General features: G+C 45.1%; 3 protein-coding genes across 8 annotated transcripts in view; 1 reads left to right on the top strand and 2 right to left on the bottom strand.

Moving 5' to 3' along the window:
* The window catches only part of LOC115196487 (trafficking kinesin-binding protein 2), a 54,375-nt gene that overhangs the window by 11,525 nt on the left and 18,028 nt on the right, over positions 1 to 24,822 (top strand). For 3 of the 6 annotated variants that reach the window (XM_029757363.1, XM_029757361.1, XM_029757362.1), the window contains exons 4-10: positions 20,350 to 20,397; positions 20,855 to 20,931; positions 21,042 to 21,158; positions 21,245 to 21,454; positions 23,400 to 23,478; positions 23,661 to 23,791; positions 23,885 to 23,959. In XM_029757363.1, coding sequence (XP_029613223.1) covers positions 20,350 to 20,397; positions 20,855 to 20,931; positions 21,042 to 21,158; positions 21,245 to 21,454; positions 23,400 to 23,478; positions 23,661 to 23,791; positions 23,885 to 23,959 — 737 coding nt within the window. Of the gene's footprint in view, positions 1 to 149; positions 1,155 to 19,631; positions 19,670 to 20,349; positions 20,398 to 20,854; positions 20,932 to 21,041; positions 21,159 to 21,244; positions 21,455 to 23,399; positions 23,479 to 23,660; positions 23,792 to 23,884; positions 23,960 to 24,822 lie in introns of those variants that run through there. The other 3 variants (XM_029757365.1, XM_029757366.1, XM_029757364.1) reach the window with 3 other exon arrangements.
* LOC115196491 (E3 ubiquitin-protein ligase TRIM39-like) lies at positions 10,810 to 13,231 on the bottom strand. The gene is made up of 2 exons (XM_029757374.1): positions 13,071 to 13,231; positions 10,810 to 12,397 (listed from the first exon to the last, which is right to left on the bottom strand). Exon 2 carries the CDS (start codon positions 12,386 to 12,388, stop codon positions 11,108 to 11,110), a length of 1,281 nt encoding a protein of 426 aa, XP_029613234.1. The 5' UTR covers positions 12,389 to 12,397; positions 13,071 to 13,231; the 3' UTR covers positions 10,810 to 11,107.
* LOC115196489 (E3 ubiquitin-protein ligase TRIM39-like) lies at positions 14,050 to 19,259 on the bottom strand. The gene is made up of 2 exons (XM_029757368.1): positions 18,937 to 19,259; positions 14,050 to 15,472 (listed from the first exon to the last, which is right to left on the bottom strand). The coding sequence occupies exon 2, from the start codon at positions 15,461 to 15,463 to the stop codon at positions 14,159 to 14,161; it is 1,305 nt and encodes a 434-aa protein (XP_029613228.1). The 5' UTR covers positions 15,464 to 15,472; positions 18,937 to 19,259; the 3' UTR covers positions 14,050 to 14,158.

Here is a 24,822-nt window from a genome sequence, read left to right as displayed (position 1 = left end):
GACAGGGCAGTCATGGTGTTGATGGTGGGACTGACAGGGCAGTCATGGTGTTGATGGTGGGACTGACAGGGCAGTCATGGTGTTGATGGTGGGACTGACAGGGCAGTCATGGTGTTGATGGTGGGACTGACAGGGCAGTCATGGTGTTGATGGTGGGACTGACAGGACAGTCATGGTGTTGATGGTGGGACTGACAGGACAGTCATGGTGTTGATGGTGGGACTGACAGGGCAGTCATGGTGGGACTGACAGGACAGTCATCGTGTAGATGGTGGGACTGACAGGACAGTCATGGTGGGACTGACAGGGCAGTCATGGTGGGACTGACAGGGCAGTCATGGTGGGACTGACAGGACAGTCATGGTGTTGATGGTGGGACTGACAGGACAGTCATGGTGTTGATGGTGGGACTGACAGGGCAGTCATGGTGTAGATGGTGGGACTGACAGGACAGTCATGGTGGGACTGACAGGACAGTCATGGTGTTGATGGTGGGACTGACAGGACAGTCATGGTGTTGATGGTGGGACTGACAGGACAGTCATGGTGGGACTCACAGGGCAGTGGTACATGGTGATCTAGTGTGACTGACAGGACAGTCATGGTGTAGAGGGTACAATACTAATAAGAGCTCTGTGTCTGCTTCAGTGTCTCTACCAAACAACACACACTGGAATGAGACGGCCCTGTCCCTCTGAGCCAATGGTGCTGTTGCTCTCTCTCTTCTCTCGCGCTCTCTGTTCCTCGTTCTGATTGGCTATGCCCTAGATGAGATCAGGGCAGCAGATGGACAGGTGTGTGTGTGTGTGTGAGCTTGGGTGAACGTGCTCATATGAACAGCTGTGTGTTTAACTCAGTGTAATAGTCGGGTGAATGTTTCTCCACATCCCCTTTTTCTTGATGTTTCTTCCATATGAGCGGCACAGAGACGTGTGTGTGTGTGTGTGTGTGTGTGTGTGTGTGTGTGTGGCCTCAGCGGCTGTCCCTGGCAAGGACAGAGGAATCCACTGATCTGGTCTTCTAAGTGCAGCTGAGTGTCGAGCCAGGATCAGGCAGCGTCGCGGGAGAGAGACAGACGGAGAGAGAGGAGAGTGTAAAGGGTGAAACGGCCATGCCGGTCTTTAACATTCTCAATGAGAATGTTGCTGTGGAAGGTGAGCCTTAAAGAAATGATTTAGATGGTGGGCGTGCGGGTTGCTGGGCGTGCGGGTCGCTGGGCGTGCGGGTCGCTGGGCGTGCGGGTCCCTGTGTGTGAGTGCAGAACATGTTGATGTCTCCTAGGTCATAGAGCTGCAGGGTTCAGTTAGTCTGTGTGTGCGTGTCGCATGTTAGTAAAACTTTGCAGCAGAGTGTCTTTGTGTGTGTGCGGATGTACTCATAACTTTGTAACAGAGTGTATGAGTCATAGCAGGCAGGAAATAATGTGTCCATGTAACTGTTTACATTGAAACGTGTGGTATGTGGTTACAAGTAGACAGTCTTGCAGCTAACAGTACATCACTACTCATTCTGGGACCCAGGCTGATCTGCTCCATACTGCAGTGATGTCATCTTCAGGTGCCAGTCAGTCTGGCAGTAGCAGAGAGCTGGCCCAGTACCCCTTCAGGTGCCAGTCAGTCTGGCAGTAGCAGAGAGCTGGCCCAGTACCCCTTCAGGTGCCAGTCAGTCTGGCAGTAGCAGAGAGCTGGCCCAGTACCCTTTCAGGTGCCAGTCAGTCTGGCAGTAGCAGAGAGCTGGCCCAGTACCCCTTCAGGTGCCAGTCAGTCTGGCAGTAGCAGAGAGCTGGCCCAGTACCCCTTCAGGTGCCAGTCAGTCTGGCAGTAGCAGAGAGCTGGCCCAGTACCCCTTCAGGTGCCAGTCAGTCTGGCAGTAGCAGAGAGCTGGCCCAGTACCCCTTCAGGTGCCAGTCAGTCTGGCAGTAGCAGAGAGCTGGCCCAGTACCCCTTCAGGTGCCAGTCAGTCTGGCAGTAGCAGAGAGCTGGCCCAGTACCCCTTCAGGTGCCAGTCAGTCTGGCAGTAGCAGAGAGCTGGCCCAGTACCCCTTCAGGTGCCAGTCAGTCTGGCAGTAGCAGAGAGCTGGCCCAGTACCCCTTCAGGTGCCAGTCAGTCTGGCAGTAGCAGAGAGCTGGCCCAGTACTCTCTCTGGTGGTCATGTAATACACTCAGATCACATATCACCGTTGTCTTTGGAGAAATCAGTGAAGGGCATTGAACAACAGCAAGCTGTTATTGTGGATGTTATGGACTCTGAAAGAAGAGGAGCAGTTGTAGTGACTGTGTGTGTGGACGGTGTGTGTGTGTGTGTGGACGGTGTGTGTGTGTGGACGGTGTGTGTGTGGACGGTGTGTGTGTGTGTGGACGGTGTGTGCGTGTGTATTGACGGTGTGTGCGTTGACGGTGCGTGTGTGTGTGTGTGTGGACGGTGCGTGCGTGTGTGTGGACGGTTGTGTGTGTGTGGACGGTGTGCGTGTGTTGACTGTGTGTTGGCGTTGGCATGTACACAATGCATCCTACTGAGACAGTAAAGGGGTACAGTAAGATTTAGGGGTCAGACAGTTTCTCTTGGCACAGCCCACAAAGTGTACTGCCTGGAGGGTTGTTCAGTGGGGCGGTAAGCTCCCGTTCAGATAAGGGCCAGTGGGAAACTTGCTCCACTTCTCCCCGAGGATAAATGAAGACCGCCATGCAGTTATTAGACCCCGGGGCAGCCAGACAGACAGAAATGGCATGTCATATTTTAATGAGTCTCAATCCGGTGCCCCTTACCCCACAGAATGGTACCCTCCAGAGACGAAGGGGGTGTGGATTGGAATGGACCGATTGTTTTGATATAGACTAGGCCTAGTTAGCTTTTACAGGCAGCATGATCAAGTGAAATTACGTGAGTATCAAAGGTTGTTGGCATCCATCCAACGTCTTCTGTCACTTAGAAACCCAGCGACTAAAACTGTCCGTGTTCGGACTCTGGCTTGCCTACTACTTACTTAAACTGCATACTGTGTTCTAATCGTACTACTTACTATTTAGCACGTACTGTTCAGTAAGAAGTATGTAGTGAGCCACGGCCGAAACCGCTGGTTCCCAGAGTAGCTAGCCCTCTACAAGATCATTACCGGACTCCATCTTCATCAACCATCTCCCTGGTCATCTCCTCTGATCAAGCCATCAACTGTCCCTCTCAGACTTGGCCTCTATTGGTTGACCTAGCCAACCAGCTAGGCTACTCATGAGATTGTTTGTTTGATTATGAAAAGCGCTATAAAAATGATGTCACGTTATTATTATTATTATAATAATACCAAATCAGGTTTATTTAGTTTAGTAAAGCAGAAAGCTCTGGCGAAGTGATACCTGCTCACTGCTCTTGCTAGTTAATTGTTTTTCTTTCAACTTATTGTTACCTTGCACCTGCAACAAGAGAGCTCTGATGTGCAAGTGCAATTTTGAATGTTGAAAGTAAACATTTACCGGTCTAGCTAGCTAGACCTATTCAGACTGTAACCGTTCAGGTAGAAACTAATGCATAGCATGCACTTTACAATCAGTTTAACACAGATAAACCGACGTGACAAATCAGGAGACAGAGAAGTGTTGGGACCAGCACCGCTGTGGAAAATAGGAGTGTAGGCTACCACGTTACTAACTCGCTATAGCTAGTGGCAGTGCTTAGTGCGGTGGCAAGAGAGACAACTATGGCCTCATGACTTACTCAATCTTTGTTTGCGGCATTTCTCCTGCGGTGTTCACCACTGAATGAAATGCCTGGTATTGTCATCAGACCCTGTAACAGTTTGAACACAAGTCTTGATTTTTACAAGTAGCTAGCTAGAGTAATGATATGACATTGTCGCTCAACAGCAAGCTAATCACTCTGCCAACGTTACAGTTGAACAGTTATAACATGTAGTCCTACTGAATCACGTAACTAGCTAGATAAGTCACCGCAAGCTGCAGATCTGTTGTAACGTTACGTCGAAATAGTCATGATAATTTTAAGGAGAACAAAAACTATTTACATTTGGACTCCACTGCAGAAGTTTAGCTATTCGCCATCTTCTAAGTTGTTTTGTTGTTAATTTGAAGAGCTCTAGCTATCAAAACTCTAAGGCATTGGCTGCGAAATTCCTGTAAAGTGTGCAGCGTATTCTACAAGATGAAAAGCCGAAATCAGTATAACATTCTGGCATAAAGCATACTTTATTTGATAAAATGCACATACTATAAAACTGAATATTTTGGCATACTGAGAACGCGTCATGCGCGATTGCGTTGTTTCCCGCTATTCGTTGATTTCGGTAGCGCAGCCCCATGTCTAATTGATCAGCTGTTGTCCTAGTTGAAATGAGTATGACATCCGGGCAGTTAAAGTATACTAGATAAACTATTTTCTCGCATACTCAAACGGCCTACTATTTAGGACGAAGGTAAGGATATTTGGACACAACCACTGATTCCCCTCCCTGAGATATTTAATATACCCCAACCCCCAGGAGTTTGTTTTTATTCACAGCATATAAATCATAAATTGGGTTTATGACAAGTGTGCACTCGTTCACTCCTCAAGGATCAAAGCCCGAGCATACACTGTTGCACTAATATCGCTCTATAGTAATGGGAGAATCAGAATTGTGCTTTTGTCATCTGTGGGTGATCTATAGGCCTTAACTAGGCCTATCCCAGTCTTGACTGCTGACAGAATAGTACTAGATCACATGTGGGGTTGGTTTATAGGATTCAGCACTAATACCAGGAGGCCACTCTGAAGACTAGCCTTGATCAGAAGCCCTACTCTGAAGACTAGCTCTGAAGACTAGCCTAAATCAGAGGCCCTACTCTGTAACGCTGAAGACTAGATCTGAAGACTAGCCTAAATCAGAGACCTACTCTGAAGACTAGATCTGAAGACTAGCCTAGATCGGAGACCCTACTCTGAAGACTAGATCTGAAGACTAGCCTAAATCGGAGGCCCTACTCTGTGACTCTGAAGACTAGATCTGAAGACTAGCCTAGATCAGAGGCCCTACTCTGAAGACTAGATCAGAGGCCCTACTCTGTGACTCTGAAGACTAGATCTGAAGACTGCCCTAGATCAGAGGCCCTACTCTGTGACTCTGAAGACTAGATCTGAAGACTAGCCTAGATCAGAGGCCCTACTCTGAAGACTAGATCTGAAGACTAGCCTAAATCGGAGGCCCTACTCTGTGACTCTGAAGACTAGAGCTGAAGACTAGCCTAAATCAGAGACCCTACTCTGAAACGCTGAAGACTAGATCAGAGGCCCTACTCTGAAGACTAGATCTGAAGACTAGCCTAGATCAGAGGCCCTAATCTCCCACGCTCTCTCATACCCCTCTACTGCATAGCTTTTGAATGTGAATCTGAAAATAGATTATGATTATTATTATTGTGAATATTATTATAAATAAATAAACAATTATGATTTTGAATTAAGAAATTACTCTGTAATATGGTATGTTTTTCAAAGCTAAGGAAAACCAGTTTTGTTTACATAACCTGTGATGACCGATGACCCCCTACCCTTAACCCTTGAAACAGAAACCTTAGCCTGAGAGGAAGAGGCGACGTGAGAGGGTCCAATCCCGTGAAAATCTGTCCATGCGGGATACGGGGATAAGCAGACCGCCAGCCTTCCCACCTTTGGGACGACTGCAATTGTTAGGGCGGAGACCATCTCGTCATAATATACAGTGTCTTTGCTTTAGCAGGGAGGTTGTCTCAGTCTGGCCACCAGTCTTTTTATTGGAGACAAAGGTTCAACCATGTTTGTAAGACCGTTAATAAGTCACTGATTGGTCATTGCTCGCTCAGACGCTGTGTGGGTTTACAGTGGCTTGCAAAAGTATTCACCCCCTTGGCATTTTTCCTTGCCTTACAACCTGGAATTAAAATAGATTTTTGGGGGGGTTTGTATGATTTTGATTTACACAACATGGCTACCACTTTGAAGATGCAAAATATTTTTTTATTGTGAAACAAACAAGAAGACAAAAAAACTGAACTTGAGCGTGCATAACTATTCACCCCCTCAAAGTCAATACTTTGTAGAGCCACCTTTTGCAGCAATTACAGCTGCAAGTCTCTTGGGGTATGTCGCTATAAGCTTGGCACATCTAGCCACTGGGATTTTTGCCCATTATTCAAGGCAAAACTGCTTAAGCTCCTTCAAGTTAATCTGACCAGGGTACCGTCTTCCATATGTTTGGGGAGTCTCCCATATGCCTGTTGGCAAACACCAAACGTGTTTGCTTATTGTTTTTCTATAAGCAATGGCCTTTTTCTGGCCACTCTTCCGTAAAGCCCAGCTCTGTGGAGTGTACGGCTTAAAGTGGTCCTATGGACAGATAACCCTAACCCACAGCGGAGATTGGAGTATCTTTGGTCTCTTTGTTGCCTCTCTGATTAATACCCTCCTTGCCTGGTCTGTGAGTTTTGGTGGGCGGCCCTCTCTTGGCAGGTTTGTTGTGTTGCCATATCTTTTAATAATGGATTTAATGGTGCTCCATGGGATGTTCAAAGTTTCTGATATTTTTTTATAACCCAACCCTGATCTGTACTTCTCCACAACTTTGTCCCTTACCTGTGGTGGCTCCTTGGTCTTCATGGTGCCCCTTGCTTAGTGGTGTTGCAGACTCTGTGGCCTTTCAGAACGTGTGTATCTCATGTGACAGATCATGTGATACTTAGATTGCACACAGGTGGACTTTATTTAACTAATTATGTGACTTCTGAAGGTAATTGGTTGCACCAGATCTTATTTAGGAGCTTCATAACAAAGGGGGTGAATACATATGCACGCACCACTTTTCAGGTTTTTATTTTTTAGATTTTTTTTTAAACAAGTGATCTCTTTCATTACACTTCACCAATTTGGACTATTTTGTATATGTCCATTACATGAAATCCAAATAAAAATCTATTTCAATTACAGGTTGTAATGCAACAAAATAGGAAACTCCAAGGGGGATGAATACTTTTGCAAGGCACTGTATGTGAAAGTGACAGTTGAAGCATAATGGGGTGAATGCTATACTTAAATCCAAACTGGTTCTCCAGCAGATTAGTAAGAATGGCTCACCCCATGTTCAAGGATGGTCTTTTCCCTTTATTCAGATTAGTAAGAATGGCTCACCCCATGTTCAAGGATGGCCTTTTTCCCTTTATTCAGATTAGTAAGAATGGCTCACCCCATGTTCAAGGATGGTCTTTTCCCTTTATTCAGATTAGTAAGAATGGCTCACCCCATGTTCAAGGATGGTCCTTTTCCCTTTATTCAGATTAGTAAGAATATTCAGATTAGTAAGAATGGCTCACCCCATGTTCAAGGATGGCCTTTTTCCCTTTATTCAGATTAGTAAGAATGGCTCACCCCATGTTCAAGGATGGTCTTTTCCCTTTATTCAGATTAGTAAGAATGGCTCACCCCATGTTCAAGGATGGTCTTTTCCCTTTATTCAGATTAGTAAGAATGGCTCACCCCATGTTCAAGGATGGTCTTTTCCCTTTATTCAGATTAGTAAGAATGGCTCACCCCATGTTCAAGGATGGTCTTTTTCCCTTTATTCAGATTAGTAAGAATGGCTCACCCCATGTTCAAGGATGGTCTTTTTCCCTTTATTCAGATTAGTAAGAATGGCTCACCCCATGTTCAAGGATGGTCTTTTCCCTTTATTCAGATTAGTAAGAATGGCTCACCCCATGTTCAAGGATGGTCTTTTCCCTTTATTCAGATTAGTAAGAATGGCTCACCCCATGTTCAAGGATGGTCTTTTCCCTTTATTCAGATTAGTAAGAAAGGCTCACCCCATGTTCAAGGATGGTCTTTTTCCCTTTATTCAGATTAGTAAGAATGGCTCACCCCATGTTCAAGGATGGTCTTTTCCCTTTATTCAGATTAGTAAGAATGGCTCACCCCATGTTCAAGGATGGTCTTTTCCCTTTATTCAGATTAGTAAGAAATGGCTCACCCCATGTTCAAGGATGGTCTTTTCCCTTTATTCAGATTAGTAAGAATGGCTCACCCCATGTTCAAGGATGGTCTTTTTCCCTTTATTCAGATTAGTAAGAATGGCTCACCCCATGTTCAAGGATGGTCTTTTCCCTTTATTCAGATTAGTAAGAATGGCTCACCCCATGTTCAAGGATGGTCTTTTCCCTTTATTCAGATTAGTAAGAATGGCTCACCCCATGTTCAAGGATGGTCTTTTCCCTTTATTCAGTTTAGTAAGAAGGCTCACCCCATGTTCAAGGATGGTCTTTTCCCTTTATTCAGATTAGTAAGAAAGGCTCACCCCATGTTCAAGGATGGTCTTTTCCCTTTATTCAGATTAGTAAGAAAGGCTCACCCCATGTTCAAGGATGGTCTTTTCCCTTTATTCAGATTAGTAAGAATGGCTCACCCCATGTTCAAGGATGGTCTTTTCCCCTTTATTCAGATTACAACCTCTCACTTTCAGATATTTGAAAATGAAATAATCTAAAAAATATCGCTGTTTTTGAAACAAGCCATTGCCAGTTTGTTGCAATTTCAATTTAATCCACAAGAAAAGACAGAACAAATATTATGGTTAAACTCTTATTATACTAATTGATAAAAAAAGGTATCTTTAAGTGATATCATAAATAGGACTGGTGGAGTTATGTCAGACATATAACAAAAATATATGGAAATGTCTGCTCTATCCAAAATTATAACCAACTAATTGCAGCATTACTGAAAATGGAAGAGGCAAGTGGAAGGGGGAGAAAGTAAGGAACTTGTCTGTCAGCCCTGCATTAAATAACAACATTTGTTAAAGACAATTGTGATAAAGAATTATACCAGAGCTGAAAGGTGGGACTAAAAATAACCAAAACAAACAAGATCACTAATGTAAAATATGGTTAGAGTTAGGTTAGAGCCTAGTGGTTAGAGCCTAGTGGTTAGAGTGTTGGACTAGTAACCGAAAGGTTGCAAGTTCGAATCCCCGAGCTGACATGGTACAAATCTGCCGTTCTGCCCCTGAACAAGGTAGTTAACCCACTGTTCCTAGGACGTCATTGAAAATAAGAATTTGTTCTTAACTGACTTGCCTAGTTAAATAAAGGTTTCAAAAAAATAATAATACAATTTTAAAAGTGTAGCTATATGTATCCATACTGTGATGACATTCTTTGTACCCCAGGTAAGGACAAACTAGCTGTGTGTGTTTGCAATGTGTGCGCACTTTTGGAGAGCTGTATTCGGGATGTTTGACGTGTGTGTGTGTTATACGTGTTTGGAGTCGTGTATAAATGTATCTTGGTCCAGTGAACATGTTTCTTCCTTCCTGTGTCTCAGAAGGCACCGCGCCCTGTATGCATTTTTAACCCTATAGTAGGTCTCTCTCTCGACCTCTTTCGACCAAGCCCCTGTCACTCCAGAAGCGCAGTTGTTGTTGCTCGACCACTTGCGTTCAGTCTGTATTGTCAATACAGCACATGCAACAAGATGTTAACAACTAAGCTGCTTTCCACTTTCTTAATGTAAAGCCACAAGCATTCTATAATTACACTATTACTTTGGTTATTTTACTGCTTGCTAAAATTCTAATAGTTTGCCTAATTTTAGTTTTGACGACAAGCAGTGTAGAGAATCATTGTACCATATAAACTGAGATTTAGCGGCAACATATCATAAGCCGCCTCCCATGTTGTTTTAGAGAATTTGACGTCCAACCGACCTCACAACCGCAGACCACATGTAACCACGCCAGCCCAGGACCTCCACATCTGTTTTTTTCCCTCTGCGGGATCATCAGAGGGGGCTGCAGAAGCGTATTTTGGTCTGTAATAAAGCCCTTTTGTGGGGAAAAACTCATTCTGATTGGCTGGCTCCCCAGTGGGTGTGCCTATGCCCTTCCAGGCCCATCCTATGGCTGCGCCCCTGCCCAGTCATGTGAAATCCAAAGATTAGGGCCCAATTCATTTATTTCAATTGACTGATTTCCTTATATGAACTGTAACTCAGCAAAATCTTTGAAACTGCTGCATGTTGTTTTTTTATATATTTTTTTCAGTGTAGTTGTTATTATTATTATTATTATTATTATTATTCAACACTGTTGTTTGACATGACAACACATGAAAAAGCCAGTGAGGAATTATTGTGACAGGTTAGGAACAAAAGAGTTGGTCAGTGTTTCAGGGGACCCCAATTAGATGTTACATTACATGTTTTCTCTTACGTCATTAAGATAGCTAGCGCTAGCTAACATTCATGCTTTGTCTATTTTGCCTGCACTTGTAACAGGCACTATTTGCTAGCAACGTTTGCTATGACTCTTCGTACGTTTAGCTAGCTATCCAGCTAACGAGTGATTAGCATTAGCGGCTAACACAATGCATTTTAACAACTTGCTAAGAAAAGACAAACCAGCTGTTTGCAGACAGTAAGATACACAAACTAATAGTGTAATTATAGAATTTTTTTTGCCATCCAGGACCTCTATACCAGGCGGTGTCAGAGGAAGGACCTAAAAATTGTCAGACTCCAGCCACCCCAAGTCATAGACTGTTCTCTCTGCTACCGCACGGCAAGCGGTACCGGAGTGCCAAGTCTTGGTCCAAGAGGCCCCCCCCCCCCCCCACACTCTTTTACACCGCTGCTACTGTCTGTTGTTATCATCTATGCCGTGCATCTATTTAGTAACTCTACCTACATGTACATATTACCTCGACTAACCGGTGCCCCGCACATTGACTTTGGACCGGTACCCCCCTGTATATAGTCTCGCTATTGTTTATTTTACTGCTGCTCTTTAATTACATTTATTTTTTAATTGTACTGCATTGTTGGTCAGGGGCTGTAAGCATTTCACTGTAAGGTCAACACCTGTTGTATTCGGCTTGTGACTATAATAAGATTTGATATTGATGCGGTTTTTCTGGCATGATGTTAAACACCTGGCCAGGTGTTGTGATATTTGGTTTGTGACTGCTTGGCAGACCCCCTGGAATGTGCCCCATTATTATCAACACTATTATCAACTCTCTTTACAGTTGGATGTGTTAGCCTAATTGTTATTTGCTCCATCAGATTAAGTCATCTGTTGCCTTTTTGGACCCCAATTCAGTCAGTGTGATTGACAGGAGAGATGACCAATGGGGCTGTGTTTGGACCCTCAGAATTATCACAGGGGTTCAAGTATGGATATAGTTTCTCAGTGAAGATACAACCAGTGAAAGAGTAGATATGAGACCTGTTTTCTACATCATAAAAGGAGATCTGACCCTCCTCGTAATCCACAAACACCCCCACCTTCTGGGGTTTCTGACTCAGGAAGAGGGGGATAGGGGGTGTGTCCTTGATCTCGTACTTATTCTCACCCGTCATATACAGAGCCCAGAGTCCACCATCAGGGCTTACAGCTGTTTGGCCCTTCCTAATGATGGATTCTCTGGCCACTCCTACCTCCCACTCAATCTTCCCTCTAACCTGAACCTCAAAGTAGAATCTCCCTGAGGAGAAGCCTTCCTTTCCCAGGACAGCTAGACGAGTACTAAACCTCTTTGGGTTGTAAGGGATATTCCGCCGTGTGCCTTGAAAGCTCACTTGTTTCCTGTTCTCAGACACAATGAGACACGGGTGTGCTGTATCAGGATCCAGAGTCACATCCACTGACCGCTGCCGTATCATCTTCAGTTCAGCATCGCACGACTTCTCCATCTCTTTCTGAAGTGTCTCCTCCAGCCGAGACAGAGCTCTCCTCACAGTTCCTACATGCAGATCCCTGTGAACACTGATCTCAGACCAGTCCTTGATCGGGGATGGGAACCTCTGGAGGAGGTGGACATGGTCCAGCTCAGTGCCTCTCCTCTGCAGCTCAGTGATTTCCTGTTCCAGCTCTTCAATGAGCCCTTCAGCCTGCCTCTCAGCTGCTTTCTGCTTCTCCTCAACCTCCTCAATAACCTCACCCTGACTTCTCTCAATGGAGCGAATCAAAGCAGTGAAGACCTCCACACTTCCTGCTATCTCTCTCTCTGCATCTCTCTGGCTGAGCTCTACTGAGTATTTGATCTCCTTAACTTTCTGCAGTCGCTCCTGGATCATCTGCTGCACTTGTGCTACTCCTCCAGGCTTGGAAGAGGACTCCTCTCCGTCCGTGACCTTCATCCTCTTAAAATGATCTGCAACATCTCTGAGCGTTGTGTTGGTTTTTGGTTCAGGTCTTCTGTTGAATGTGTCCTTACACAGTGGACACTGGCACAGGATAGTGCTGTTCCAGTATTCCCTGATACAGACCTTGCAGAAGTTGTGACCACATGGAATAGAGACTGGCTCAGTGAACACATCCAGACAGATAGAGCACAGGAACTGCTCTTCAGACAAGACATTGCTGGAGGTGGACATTTCTGAAACCTAATAGAAGACCACAGAGTTAGAAATGTAGCTGTCCTCATTTTAGAGTATTATACTGCCCCCTGCTGTACTGGAGTGTTTGTTCAGGAACATGATTTATTGGGTGATCCCTTCCACTGGCTTGGATGGAACTCTGTGATCCCTCCCTACCCAGAACATGTCCCACCCACTAGACTACTTTAAAATGCTGCATGCTAGCATAGGCATTTGTCTCTGTGTGAACAATCTTGTTTTCCCCTTTCTATCTGTGGAGCAATCAGTTCTATAAAATGACTTCCTGGAATGAGTCAGCGTTGGATAGAAATTCACTATTTGATTACTAAGTGCATCTTTCGATGGTAAAACAAGAGTGAGTGTATATAGCTCCACCAAAGTAATATTGATTTAGTGTTCCACAGACAGACCATGCTTTTTACCCAGAGTACTGTAGGTAGAGAAACGATATCCAGGAGATGTATAATTTGGCCTACCTTTGGATATTATGGAGCACATGCCCTAAATGTCTTCACATTTGGAGAAGTGACTTGCAACATACTTGTAACATTGTCAATTCTTACATTTTTACCAGATTGTTTTACAAAGATCAAAGAAAGAACAGCTGAGAAACTCAAAGTAATGTGATTTTGGAGTAAAATGATCACCAGTGTCCATATTCATCTCTTTCTCTACTTACCTGGGTGTGTTTTTCCTCTTTGTCTTGACAGAAGGTTGACTGTGTTGCAGTGTGTAGAGGGGAGTGGAGCAGGAGTGTTATGCTTTCACTTTAGCTAAATATTATCACTCAACTCCTCCCTGTTCTGCCCACAACTTAACCGTTTCACGTTCTCTGTGCTTAGTTTAGTTTATTTGACAATTTTAAAGTTGTACACGTAAGTGCAAACTAGCTGTGTGTGTGCACATTTGGTGTGTGCGTGCATGTTTTCGAGTCATGTATAAATGTATCAGAGTCCAGTGAAGGTGTCTGTTCCTTCCTGTGTCTCAGATGGCACCAGGGCCTGTATGTATTTTAACCCTGGGTTCTGGAGGGGGAGGGAGGGAGGGGCCACATCTAGAGGTCAGTGTGGGGCCACATCTAGAGGTCAGTGTGGGGCCACATCTAGAGGTCAGTGTGGGCTTCAGAAGCCACTGCTGCAGTAACCCCTCTGTTCCACTGCATCACCCTTATAAACAATTTTAGACTCATAAAAACAACCACAAAGCATTTATTTATTTCATCATGTTTATTTTACATGGACCACGTACAACTAAAACATAGAACTCGCAAGAAATGTTATGCATTGTACTAGATTTGGATAATTCAGTACATACTCCCAAATAATTAATCCAAACAACGTCTCAACACACTATACTGAAAAATGGGGAAAATGAAATGGGAACAAAGACAAACTAAAGCATAATATTCTACTGAAGATCAGATTCCAATCATAATCCTCTGATTTTAACAGATACAACAAAACCATATCAAACATCATGGTCTAAACAGGACTCAGAAGACATGCTGCACAAATGAACCAATCATTGAACGCCACGTTAGATACATTGCAGTCATGCTTCAGATTATAATATAATATTGATGTGGTTTCTGGTATGTTAAACACCTGGCCAGGTGTTGTGATATTTGGTTTGTGACTGCTTGGCAGACCCCCTGGAATGTGCCCTATTATTATCAACACTATTATCAACATTATTATCAACATTATTATCAACACTCTTTACAGTTGGATGTGTTAGACTAATTGTTATTTGCTCCATCAGATTTAGTCATCTGTTGCCTTTTTGGACCCCAATTCTGTCAGTGTGATTGACAGGAGAGATGACCAATGGGGCTGTGTTTGGACCCTCCTCATTATCACAGGGGTTCAAGTATGGATATAGTTTCTCAGTGAAAATACAACCAATGAAAGAGTAGATATGAGACCTGTTTTCTACATCATAAAAGGAGATCTGACCCTCCTCGTAATCCACAAACACCCCCACCTTCTGGGGTTTCTGACTCAGGAAGAGGGGGATAGGGGGTGTGTCCTTGGCTACATACTTATTCCTATTCATATACAGAGCCCAGAGTCCACCCTCAGGGCTTACAGCTGTTTGGCCCTTCCTAATGATGGATTCTCTGGCCACTCCTACCTGCCACTCAATTTTTCCCCTAACCTGAACCTCAAAGTGGAATCTCCCTGAGGAGAAGCCTTCCTTTCCCAGGACCGATAGATAACATTCAAACCTCTCTGGGAGGTCAGGGAGAATCTGCCGTATGTCTCCATAGCTCACTTGTTTCCTGTCCTCCGACACAATGAGCTTGCAGTGTGCTGTATCCGGATCCAGAGTCACATCCACTGACCACTGCTGTAACCTCCTCAGCTCAGGATCCCACGACTTCTCCATCTCTTTCTGAAGTGTCTCCTCCAGCCGAGACAGAGCTCTCCTCACAGTTCCTACATGCAGATCCCTGTGAACACTGATCTCAGACCAGTCCTTGATCGGGGATGGGAACCTCTTGATGAGGTGGACGTGGTCCAGCCCAGTGCCTCTCCTCTGCAGCTCAGTGATTTCCTGCTCCAGCTCTTCAATGAGCCTTTCAGCCTGCCTCTCAGCTGCTTTCTGCTTCTCCTCAACCTCCTTAATAACCTCACCCTGACTTCTCTCAATGGAGCGAACCAGAGCAGTGAAGACCTCCACACTTCCTGCTATCTCTCTCTCTGCATCTCTCTGGCTGAGCTCTACTGAGTATTTGATCTCCTTAACCTTCTGCAGTCGTTCCTGGATCATCTGCTGCACTGGTGCTACTCCTCCAGGCTTGGAAGAGGACTCCTCTCCGTCAGTGACCTTCATCCTCTTAAAATGATCTGCAACATCTCTGAGTGTTGTGTTGGTTTTTGGTTCAGGTCTTCTGTTGAATGTGTCCTTACACAGTGGACACTGGCACAGGACAGTGCTGTTCCAGTATTCCCTGATACAGACCTTGCAGAAGTTGTGACCACATGGAATAGAGACTGGCTCAGTGAACACATCCAGACAGACAGAGCACAGGAACTGCTCTTCAGACAAGACATTGCTGGAGGTGGACATTTCTGAAACCTAATAGAAGACCACAGAGTTAGAAATGTAGCTGTCCTCATTTTAGAGTATTATACTGCCCCCTGCTGTACTGGAGTGTTTGTTCAGGAACATGATTTATTGGTTGATCCCTTCCACTGGCTTGGATGGAACTCTGTCATCCCTCCCTAACCCAGAACAAGTCCCACCCACTAGACTACTTTAAAATGCTGCATGCTAGCATAGGCATTTGTCTCTGTGAACAATCTTGTTTTCCCCTTTCTATCTGTGGAGCAACCAGTTCTATAAAATGACTTCCTGGAATGAGTCAGCGTGGGGCACAACGTACTTCTAACATTGTAAATTCTCACATTTATACCAGGTTTTTTAACAAATATCAAGTAAAGAACAGGTGAGACACCTAAAGTAATGTGATTATGGAGTAAAATAATCACCAGTGTCCAGGTTAAGGACTTTCACTATTTTCCTGGGTATATTTCCTCTCTTGACACAAGGTGGACTGTGTGTAGAGTGATGTGGAGCAGGAGAGTTATGCAGTTGTACTTTCACTTTAGCTAAAGGTTATCTCTCAACTCACCCCTGTTCTGCCCAGAACATAACTGTTGCACTCTCTGTGCTTGGCTTAGTTTAGTTTATTTGACCATTTTAAGGTTGTCTAGGTAAACACAAACTTGTGGGTGCACGTTTGGTGTGTGGGTGCATGTTTTCGATTCATGTACAGTTGAAGTCGGAAGTTTACATACACTTAGGTTGGAGTCATTAAAACTCGTTTTTCAACCACTCCACAAATTTCTTGTTAATGAACTATAGTTTTGGCAAGTCGGTTAGGACATCTACTTTGTGCATGACACAAGTAATTTTTCCAACAATTGTTTACAGACAGATTATTTCACTTATAATTCACTGTATCACAATTCTAGTGGGTCAGAAGTTCACATACACTAAGTTCACTGTGCCTTTAAACAGCTTGGAAAATTCCAGAAAATTATGTCATGGCTTTAGAAGCTTCTGACAAGCTTTTTGACATCATCTGAGTCAATTGGAGGTGTACCTGTGGATGTATTTCAAGGCCTACCTTCAAACTCAGTGCCTCTTTGCTTGACATCATGGGAAAATCAAAAGAAATCAGCCAAGACCTCAGAACAAAAATTGTAGACCAAGTCTGGTTCATCCTTGGGAGCAATTGTCAAACGCCTGAAGGTACCACGTTCATCTGTACAAACAATAGTACGCAAGTATAAACACCATGGGACCACGCTGCCATCGTACTGCTCAGGAAGGAGATGCGTTCTGTCTCCTAGAGATGAACATACTTTGGTGCAAAAAGTGCAAATCAATCCCAGAGCAACAGCAAAGGACCTTGTGAAGATGCTGGAGGAAACGGGTACAAAAGTATCTATATGCACAGTCAAATTATATCGACATAACCTGAAAGGCCGCTCAGCAAGGAAGAAGCCACTGCTCCAAAACCGCCATAACAAAGCCAGACTACGGTTTGCAACAGCACATGGGGCCAAAGATCACACTTTTTGGAGAAATGTCCTCTGGTCTGATGAAACAAAAATATAACTGCTTGGCCATAATGACCATCGTTATGTTTGAAGTAAAAAGGGGCTGGCTTGCAAGCCGAAGAACACCATCACAACCGTGAAGCACGGGGGTGGCAGCATCATGTTGTGGGGGTGATTTGCTGCAGGAGGGACTGGTGCACTTCACAAAATAGATGACATTATGAGGCAGGAAAATGATGTGGATATATTGAAGCAACATCTCAAGACATCAGTCAAGAAGTTAAAGCTTGGTCGCAAATGGGTCTTCCAAATGGACAATGACCCCAAGCATACTTCCAAAGTTGTGGCAAAATGGCTTAAGGACAACAAAGTCAAGGTATTGGAGTGGCCATCACATAACCCTGACCTCAATCCCATAGAAAATTTGTGGGCAGAACTGAAAAAGCTTGCGCGAGCAAGGAGGCCTACAAACCTGACTCAGTTACACCAGCTCTGTCAGGAGGAATGGTCCAAAATTCACCCAACTTATTGTGGGAAGCTTGTGGAGGGCTACCCGAAACATTTGACCCAAGTTAAACAATTTTAAAGGCAATGCTACCAAATACTAATTGAGTTTATGTAAACTTCTGACCCACTGGGAATGTGATGAAAGAAACTGAAATAAATAATTCTCTCTACTATTATTCTGACATTTCTTAAAATAAAGTGGTGATCCTAACTGACCTAAGACAGGGAATTTTTACTAGGATTAAATGTCAGGAATTGTGAAACTGACCTTAAATGTATTTGGCTAAGGTGTATGTAAACTTCTGACTTCAATTGTATATCTCCTAGCTACTTCTGAAGCACTGGTAATGCAACCAATATGGTTGGACTTTAGAGCCCTGGTTGGCATAGAGTCAAGTCTACAAAACCTTGTGGATTTTATTCATAACGCATTCTAGTTTTGGGAACAGGAAATTGTGTAGAGATCGGATTTTCATCTATGAAAATGTTTTGCTGAATATCAACCCAGTTTCAAATAATGTAAGGAGATGAAGCCCCTAGCGGATGTGACGGGTTGTCCTCTAGTATTGAAATAGTGAATTTCGATCGAAGGCTTTCTCGTTATGGATGCACTACAGATGTGATAAGGAGAACGCTGATTGATCACATATAGAGGATATCCTCACATTTGTTAGGGGCTTCCTGTCCTGACCATATTTGGTAAGAAGAGGAAGTCCAGTGGTAAGGCAGAAAGAGAAGTAAAATAATGGATGAAACACAATCTGTATACAGGTTGAAAGGTTGGCAATGAGTCAAGTCTACAAAACTTAGTGGACCTTTTTCATAACAAGTTTTGGGAACAGAAAATTGTATGGAGATCTGTGAAAAAACGTCAACCCACTTTCAGTTTCCTTCTGCCTTGCCACTGGACCTCTTCTTACCAAATATGGTCAGGACAGGAAGCCCTTAGCAGTTGTGGTAAGACCTCTGTGATCACATATCACAGTCAGCGTTTTCCATATCTGTCTGTGGGGCAGCTATGACACAAAAGGACTACCTGGAATTAGCCTGAATTACATAGAAATTCACTCTTTGAATACTACATTTATCTTCAGATGGTAAGACGAGTGTATGTACATGTAGTTCTACCTAAACGATAATGATTCAGTTTTCCACAGACAGACCATGATTTTAATACAGAGTAGTAAGAGAAAATAATATACTTACTATGACTGAGGTGGTTGTCCCACCTAGCTATCTTAAGATGAATTCACTAACTGTAAGTCACTGGATAAGTGCATCTGCTAAATGACTTAAATGTCTTCACATTTTGGACAAGTGACATTTAACATACTTATAACATTGTCAATCTGGAATAATTTGTGAATTTTCTTTTAACAAATATGAAGAAAAAAAAGAACAGGTGAGAAACACAAAGCAGTGTGATTATGGAGTAAATAATCCAGGTTAAAGTCTTTCTCTGCTTACCTGGGAGGGGTTCCCTTTTTGTCTTGACAGAAGGTGTGTAGCTGTGTGTGTGGAATGATGAGGAGCAGGAGAGTTATACACTTTATACTTCCACTTTCACAATCAAATATGACCAGTCAATCAAAACAAAGTTTATTAGGCACGTGCACACAGTACAGTAAAACGCTCGCTAACTCTTCTCAACAGTGCAGTACAATATCATTCAAAAATCAAATGCCAAATACAGAAGTCCCAAAAATAACAAGTAGTAATAAAAAGTAGAAGGGAAAAACTAGTATGAGAAGTATGTACATACTGTATCTGTGATTTATCAAAATGGAGACTTTAAATCAGGTAGTAAAGTGACTTGGTATAGCAGCTTCAGTAAACAGCAGTTGAAACCAGAGGAGCACTGCAGTAGCTTCTGTCTCCTAGTCTGCTGTGTTCTGTTGCTGCTGGTCTGCCCGTCGTCTGTCCACCCAACCAGAGACGTTAGGCTAGGTACACTGACTCGACATGATGTTGCCAATGTATTTTCCCTTCAATTTACAAGCTGAATTACAATAAACATGATGCACACATAATATTACATAAAATGCCGTTTTATTTGATGGTTACCAGGTTGACCTAGTGTAAAGGGTCAGGCTGGGGTTAGAGGCCAGGGGTCAAGGTTGACCGTAATAAATAAAATGGGTTGGTATCTCTCTACCCAGGGCCAGCTGGCAGCGCTGCTGGGGTTGCGGTCCTGAGTCAGGTGCTGAACCCAAACAAACCACTCATCCTAATCCCCCTAACCCTATCTAAAGTACACACATGATTTATCCTGCTTCTGCTCTTTTTTTCTCTCTTTCTGTCCCTCTCTATCTCTCTTTCTCACTATCTTTTTTTCTCTCCCTCTATCTCTCTATTGCTCTCTTGATTTTTAGGTATTTCTCTCCTAGGTTCTTCTCTCTCTGCTCAGCTGGCGTTTCTCTCCTAGGTTCTACTCTCTCTGCTCAGCTGGCGTTTCTCTCCTAGGTTCTACTCTCTCTGCTCAGCTGGCGTTTCTCTCCTAGGTTCTTCTCTCTCTGCTCAGCTGGCGTTTCTCTCCTAGGTTCTTCTCTCTCTGCTCAGCTGGCGTTTCTCTCCTAGGTTCTTCTCTCTCTGCTCAGCTGGCGTTTCTCTCCTAGGTTCTTCTCTCTCTGCTCAGCTAGCGTTTCTCTCCTAGGTTCTTCTCTCTTTGCTCAGCTAGCGTTTCTCTCCTAGGTTCTTCTCTCTCTGCTCAGCTAGCGTTTCTCTCCTAGGTTCTTCTCTCTCTGCTCAGCTGGCGTTTCTCTCCTAGGTTCTTCTCTCTCTGCTCAGCTGGCGTTTCTCTCCTAGGTTCTTCTCTCTCTGCTCAGCTGATTCCCCTCTTTCTTGCCATCTCCTCCATTGTCTCTCTTTCTCTTCCTCCAGCTTATCTTTCCCTGGATCCCTCTTCCTACTCTCACCCTGGCTCCCGAGGTAATCTTTCTCTCTGCATCTTTCTCCACGATTAGCTCCAGAGCGAGAGGGGGGGCTTCAGTCCTCCAGTAGGCCCAGACGGTGCTCTCAAACCTGGATTAGACTAGGCTGAGTGGCCCCCTGGAGCTCTGGAGTCTCTCTCTTGCTATACCGTAGAACAGCAGACACGCACAAATTAAGTCTACTGCCACTAGTGGGCTTGTACTGGCATCTAGTAGTGTGTGGATGCATAGCTTGTAGTGTCTTAGGCTGTTTCACAGGAAAGTTGGTGTGCTTGCATGGAGGCGCATGCATTAACATAGATAGTCTGTGTCTTTGTGCATGAACGTGTTGCTTATTTTGGTGTGTGTGTACAGTATACATGTATGTGCGTGTATGCTGGCGTATTTTCTTGTTCCCCTGCTAAAATTCAATTGTCTCTCTCATTCTCTCTTTCTCGTTCTCTCTCTCTCTCCAGTCCTCAGTGCTGATAGGGTGGAGCAGATGACCAAGACCTACAATGACATTGAGGTTGTCACGCATCTATTGGCTGAGGTGGGCTCTCATTGGTGCACTGTCTTTGACACATGACGGTGATTAGTTGTCATTGATGATTGTGGCCGCGTGATTGGTGGACTAACTGTTGCATGAATCATTGGTTGCAGCGGGACCGGGACTTAGAGCTGGCCGCTCGGATTGGTCAGTCTCTGCTTCAGAGGAACCACCTGCTCCAGGAACGCAATGAGTCTGTAGAGGAACAGCTAGCACAGGCCCTGGACCAGGTATCACACACACTACTGTACACACACACACACACTACTGTGTACACACACACACACACACACACACACCCTGTCTGACCCCCCAGGTGCACCAGCTACAACATGAGCTGGGGAAAAAGGATGAGTTGCTGAGGATGGTGGCCAGCGCTTCGGAGGAGAGTGAGACTGATTCCAGCTGCTCAACGCCGCTGCACCCCCGCCAACCCCTAGCGCCAGCTGTGGCCCTCAGCCAGCTGGAGGCCCTGCAGGGGAAAATGTCTGATCTGGAAGAGGAGAACCTGGCCCTACGCTCTGAGGTATAGCTGACATGACACCCCATTTCCTAGAGTTCACTACCTTTGACCAGGACCCATAGGGTTAAGGTTAGGATAAACGGTAGGGTGATCTGATCCCAGATCTGTGGTCCGTGCCAATTCTACTTCGACTGTGCACTTTCTGCAGTCCAGGATTTTTAACGCTTCATAGTGGGCTCCTCACACCTTACTCTAACCTCTGTACCTCTGGTCCGACCAGGCCCGTCATCTGATAGTTCCTAACACCTCACTGTAAACCCTGTGGTCCGACCAGGCCCGTCATCTGATAGTTCCTAACACCTCACTGTAAACCCTCTGGTCCGACCAGGCCCGTCATCTGATAGTTCCTAACACCTCACTGTAAACCCTCTGGTCCGACCAGGCCCGTCACCTGATAGTTCCTAACACCTCACTGTAAACCCTGTGGTCCGACCAGGCCCGTCATCTGATAGTTCCTAACACCTCACTGTAAACCCTCTGGTCCGACCAGGCCCGTCACCTGATAGTTCCTAACACCTCACTGTAAACCCTGTGGTCCGACCAGGCCCGTCATCTGATAGTTCCTAACACCTCACTGTAAACCCTGTGGTCCGACCAGGCCCGTCACCTGATAGTTCCTAACACCTCACTGTAAACCCTCTGGTCCGACCAGGCCCGTCACCTGATAGTTCCTAACACCTCACTGTAAACCCTCTGGTCCGACCAGGCCCGTCATCTGATAGTTCCTAACACCTCACTGTAAACCCTCTGGTCCGACCAGGCCCGTCATCTGATAGTTCCTAACACCTCACTGTAAACCCTCTGGTCCGACCAGGCCCGTCATCTGATAGTTCCTAACACCTCACTGTAAACCCTCTGGTCCGACCAGGCCCGTCACCTGATAGTTCCTAACACCTCACTGTAAACCCTGTGGTCCGACCAGGCCCGTCATCTGATAGTTCCTAACACCTCACTGTAAACCCTGTGGTCCGACCAGGCCCGTCATCTGATAGTTCCTAACACCTCACTGTAAACCCTCTGGTCCGACCAGGCCCGTCACCTGATAGTTCCTAACACCTCACTGTAAACCCTCTGGTCCGACCAGGCCCGTCACCTGATAGTTCCTAACACCTCACTGTAAACCCTGTGGTCCGACCAGGCCCGTCATCTGATAGTTCCTAACACCTCACTGTAAACCCTGTGGTCCGACCAGGCCCGCCATCTGATAGTTCCTAACACCTCATTGTAAACCCTGTGGTCCGACCAGGCCCGTCATCTGATAGTTCCTAACACCTCACTGTAAACCCTGTGGTCTGACCAGGCCCGTCACCTGATAGTTCCTAACACCTCACTGTAAACCCTCTGGTCTGACCAGGCCCGTCATCTGATAGTTCCTAACACCTCACTGTAAACCCTCTGGTCCGACCAGGCCCGTCATCTGATAGTTCCTAACACCTCACTGTAAACCCTCTGGTCCGACCAGGCCCGTCATCTGATAGTTCCTAACACCTCACTGTAAACCCTCTGGTCCGACCAGGCCCGTCACCTGATAGTTCCTAACACCTCACTGTAACCCCTGTGGTCCGACCAGGCCCGTCATCTGATAGTTCCTAACACCTCACTGTAAACCCTGTGGTCCGACCAGGCCCGTCACCTGATAGTTCCTAACACCTCACTGTAAACCCTGTGGTCCGACCAGGCCCGTCATCTGATAGTTCCTAACACCTCACTGTAAACCCTGTGGTCCGACCAGGCCCGTCACCTGATAGTTCCTAACACCTCACTGTAAACCCTGTGGTCTGACCAGGCCCGTCACCTGATAGTTCCTAACACCTCACTGTAAACCCTGTGGTCCGACCAGGCCCGTCATCTGATAGTTCCTAACACCTCACTGTAAACCCTGTGGTCTGACCAGGCCCGTCATCTGATAGTTCCTAACACCTCACTGTAAACCCTGTGGTCCGACCAGGCCCGTCACCTGAAGACGGAGACCATCACCTACGAGGAGAAAGAACAACAGCTGGTCAGCGACTGTGTCAAGGAGCTACGTGAGTCACATGCACTCAAACGCACAATCTCACACACACACACACACACACACACACACACACACACACACACACACACACACACACACACACACACAAAGGCATGAATCAGGTCAATTAACAAGTAATTAGGTTATTGATCTCTAAGGATTAAAGAGCTGTGTGGGTGTGGGTTGGTTCAGGCGAGTCCAACAGTCAGATGGTGAACCTGACAGAGGAGCTGTCCCATAAGAATGAAGAGGTGATGAGACACCAGGAGGAGATTTCCCAGCTCCTCTCCCAGATAGTAGAGCTCCAACACCGTGTCAAAGAGGTGAGGGGAGAGGAAGGGGAGGAAGAGCACATTTTGAAGTTGATGTTGTAGTACTAATTGTAGAGTAATAGTACTAATGAAGTGTGTTTCCAGTTGGCCCTGGAGAAAGAGGAGCTGAGGATTCACCTACAGGCCTCGAAAGATGCCCAGAGATCACTCACTGCAGAGGTGAGTTGTCTAGCAATGAACAGTTCAATGAACTCTTCACTCCATAGAAGTGCCTTAAGGTGTGCCCTTTTCCGAACAACATTCCATAACTCTCCAACATCATTTGCACCACAGCTATATGTCAGAGCAGAGCTGCACCTGATAAGCAGTATGATATGGCCCAGAGTTGTAGTATTTAAAAGATTATCTTGGGTTTGGTCTGCTATGTTGACACAAGCAGTGCATTTGTGTTCAAGGTTATTAGCTGCATCAAGGTTTAAGTTAAGGTGTTTATTACTGATGAATGAGTATGTGTGGAATACGGTCATGGAGTGTGGTTATTTAACTGTTGTGTAACTGAACCAGCTAGCAGAGGGTTAACTATGTTGTTGTGTAGCTCAACCAGCTTGCAGAGGGTTAACTATGTTGTTGTGTAGCTCAACCAGCTTGCAGAGGGTTAACTATGTTGTTGTGTAGCTGAACCAGCTAGCAGAGGGTTAACTATGTTGTTGTGTAGCTGAACCAGCTAGCAGGGGGTTAACTATGTTGTGTTGTTGTATAGCTGAACCTTAGCAGAGGGTTAACTATGTTGTTGTGTAGCTGAACCAGCTAGCAGAGGGTTAACTATGTTGTGTTGTTGTATAGCTGAACCAGCTAGCAGAGGGTTAACTATGTTGTGTTGTTGTATAGCTGAACCAGCTAGCAGAGGTTTAACTATGTTGTGTTGTTGTATAGCTGAACCAGCTAGCAGAGGTTTAACTATGTTGTTGTATAGCTGAACCAGCTAGCAGAGGGTTAACTATGTTGTGTTGTTGTATAGCTGAACCAGCTAGCAGAGGTTTAACTATGTTGTTGTATAGCTGAACCAGCTAGCAGAGGGTTAA

The sequence above is a fragment of the Salmo trutta genome, chromosome 6 (assembly GCF_901001165.1).
Source record: "Salmo trutta chromosome 6, fSalTru1.1, whole genome shotgun sequence".
Classification (NCBI taxonomy): Eukaryota; Metazoa; Chordata; class Actinopteri; order Salmoniformes; family Salmonidae; genus Salmo; species Salmo trutta.
Note: the sequence above shows the minus strand (reverse complement) of the source record. Positions and strands in the feature narration are given on the sequence as shown.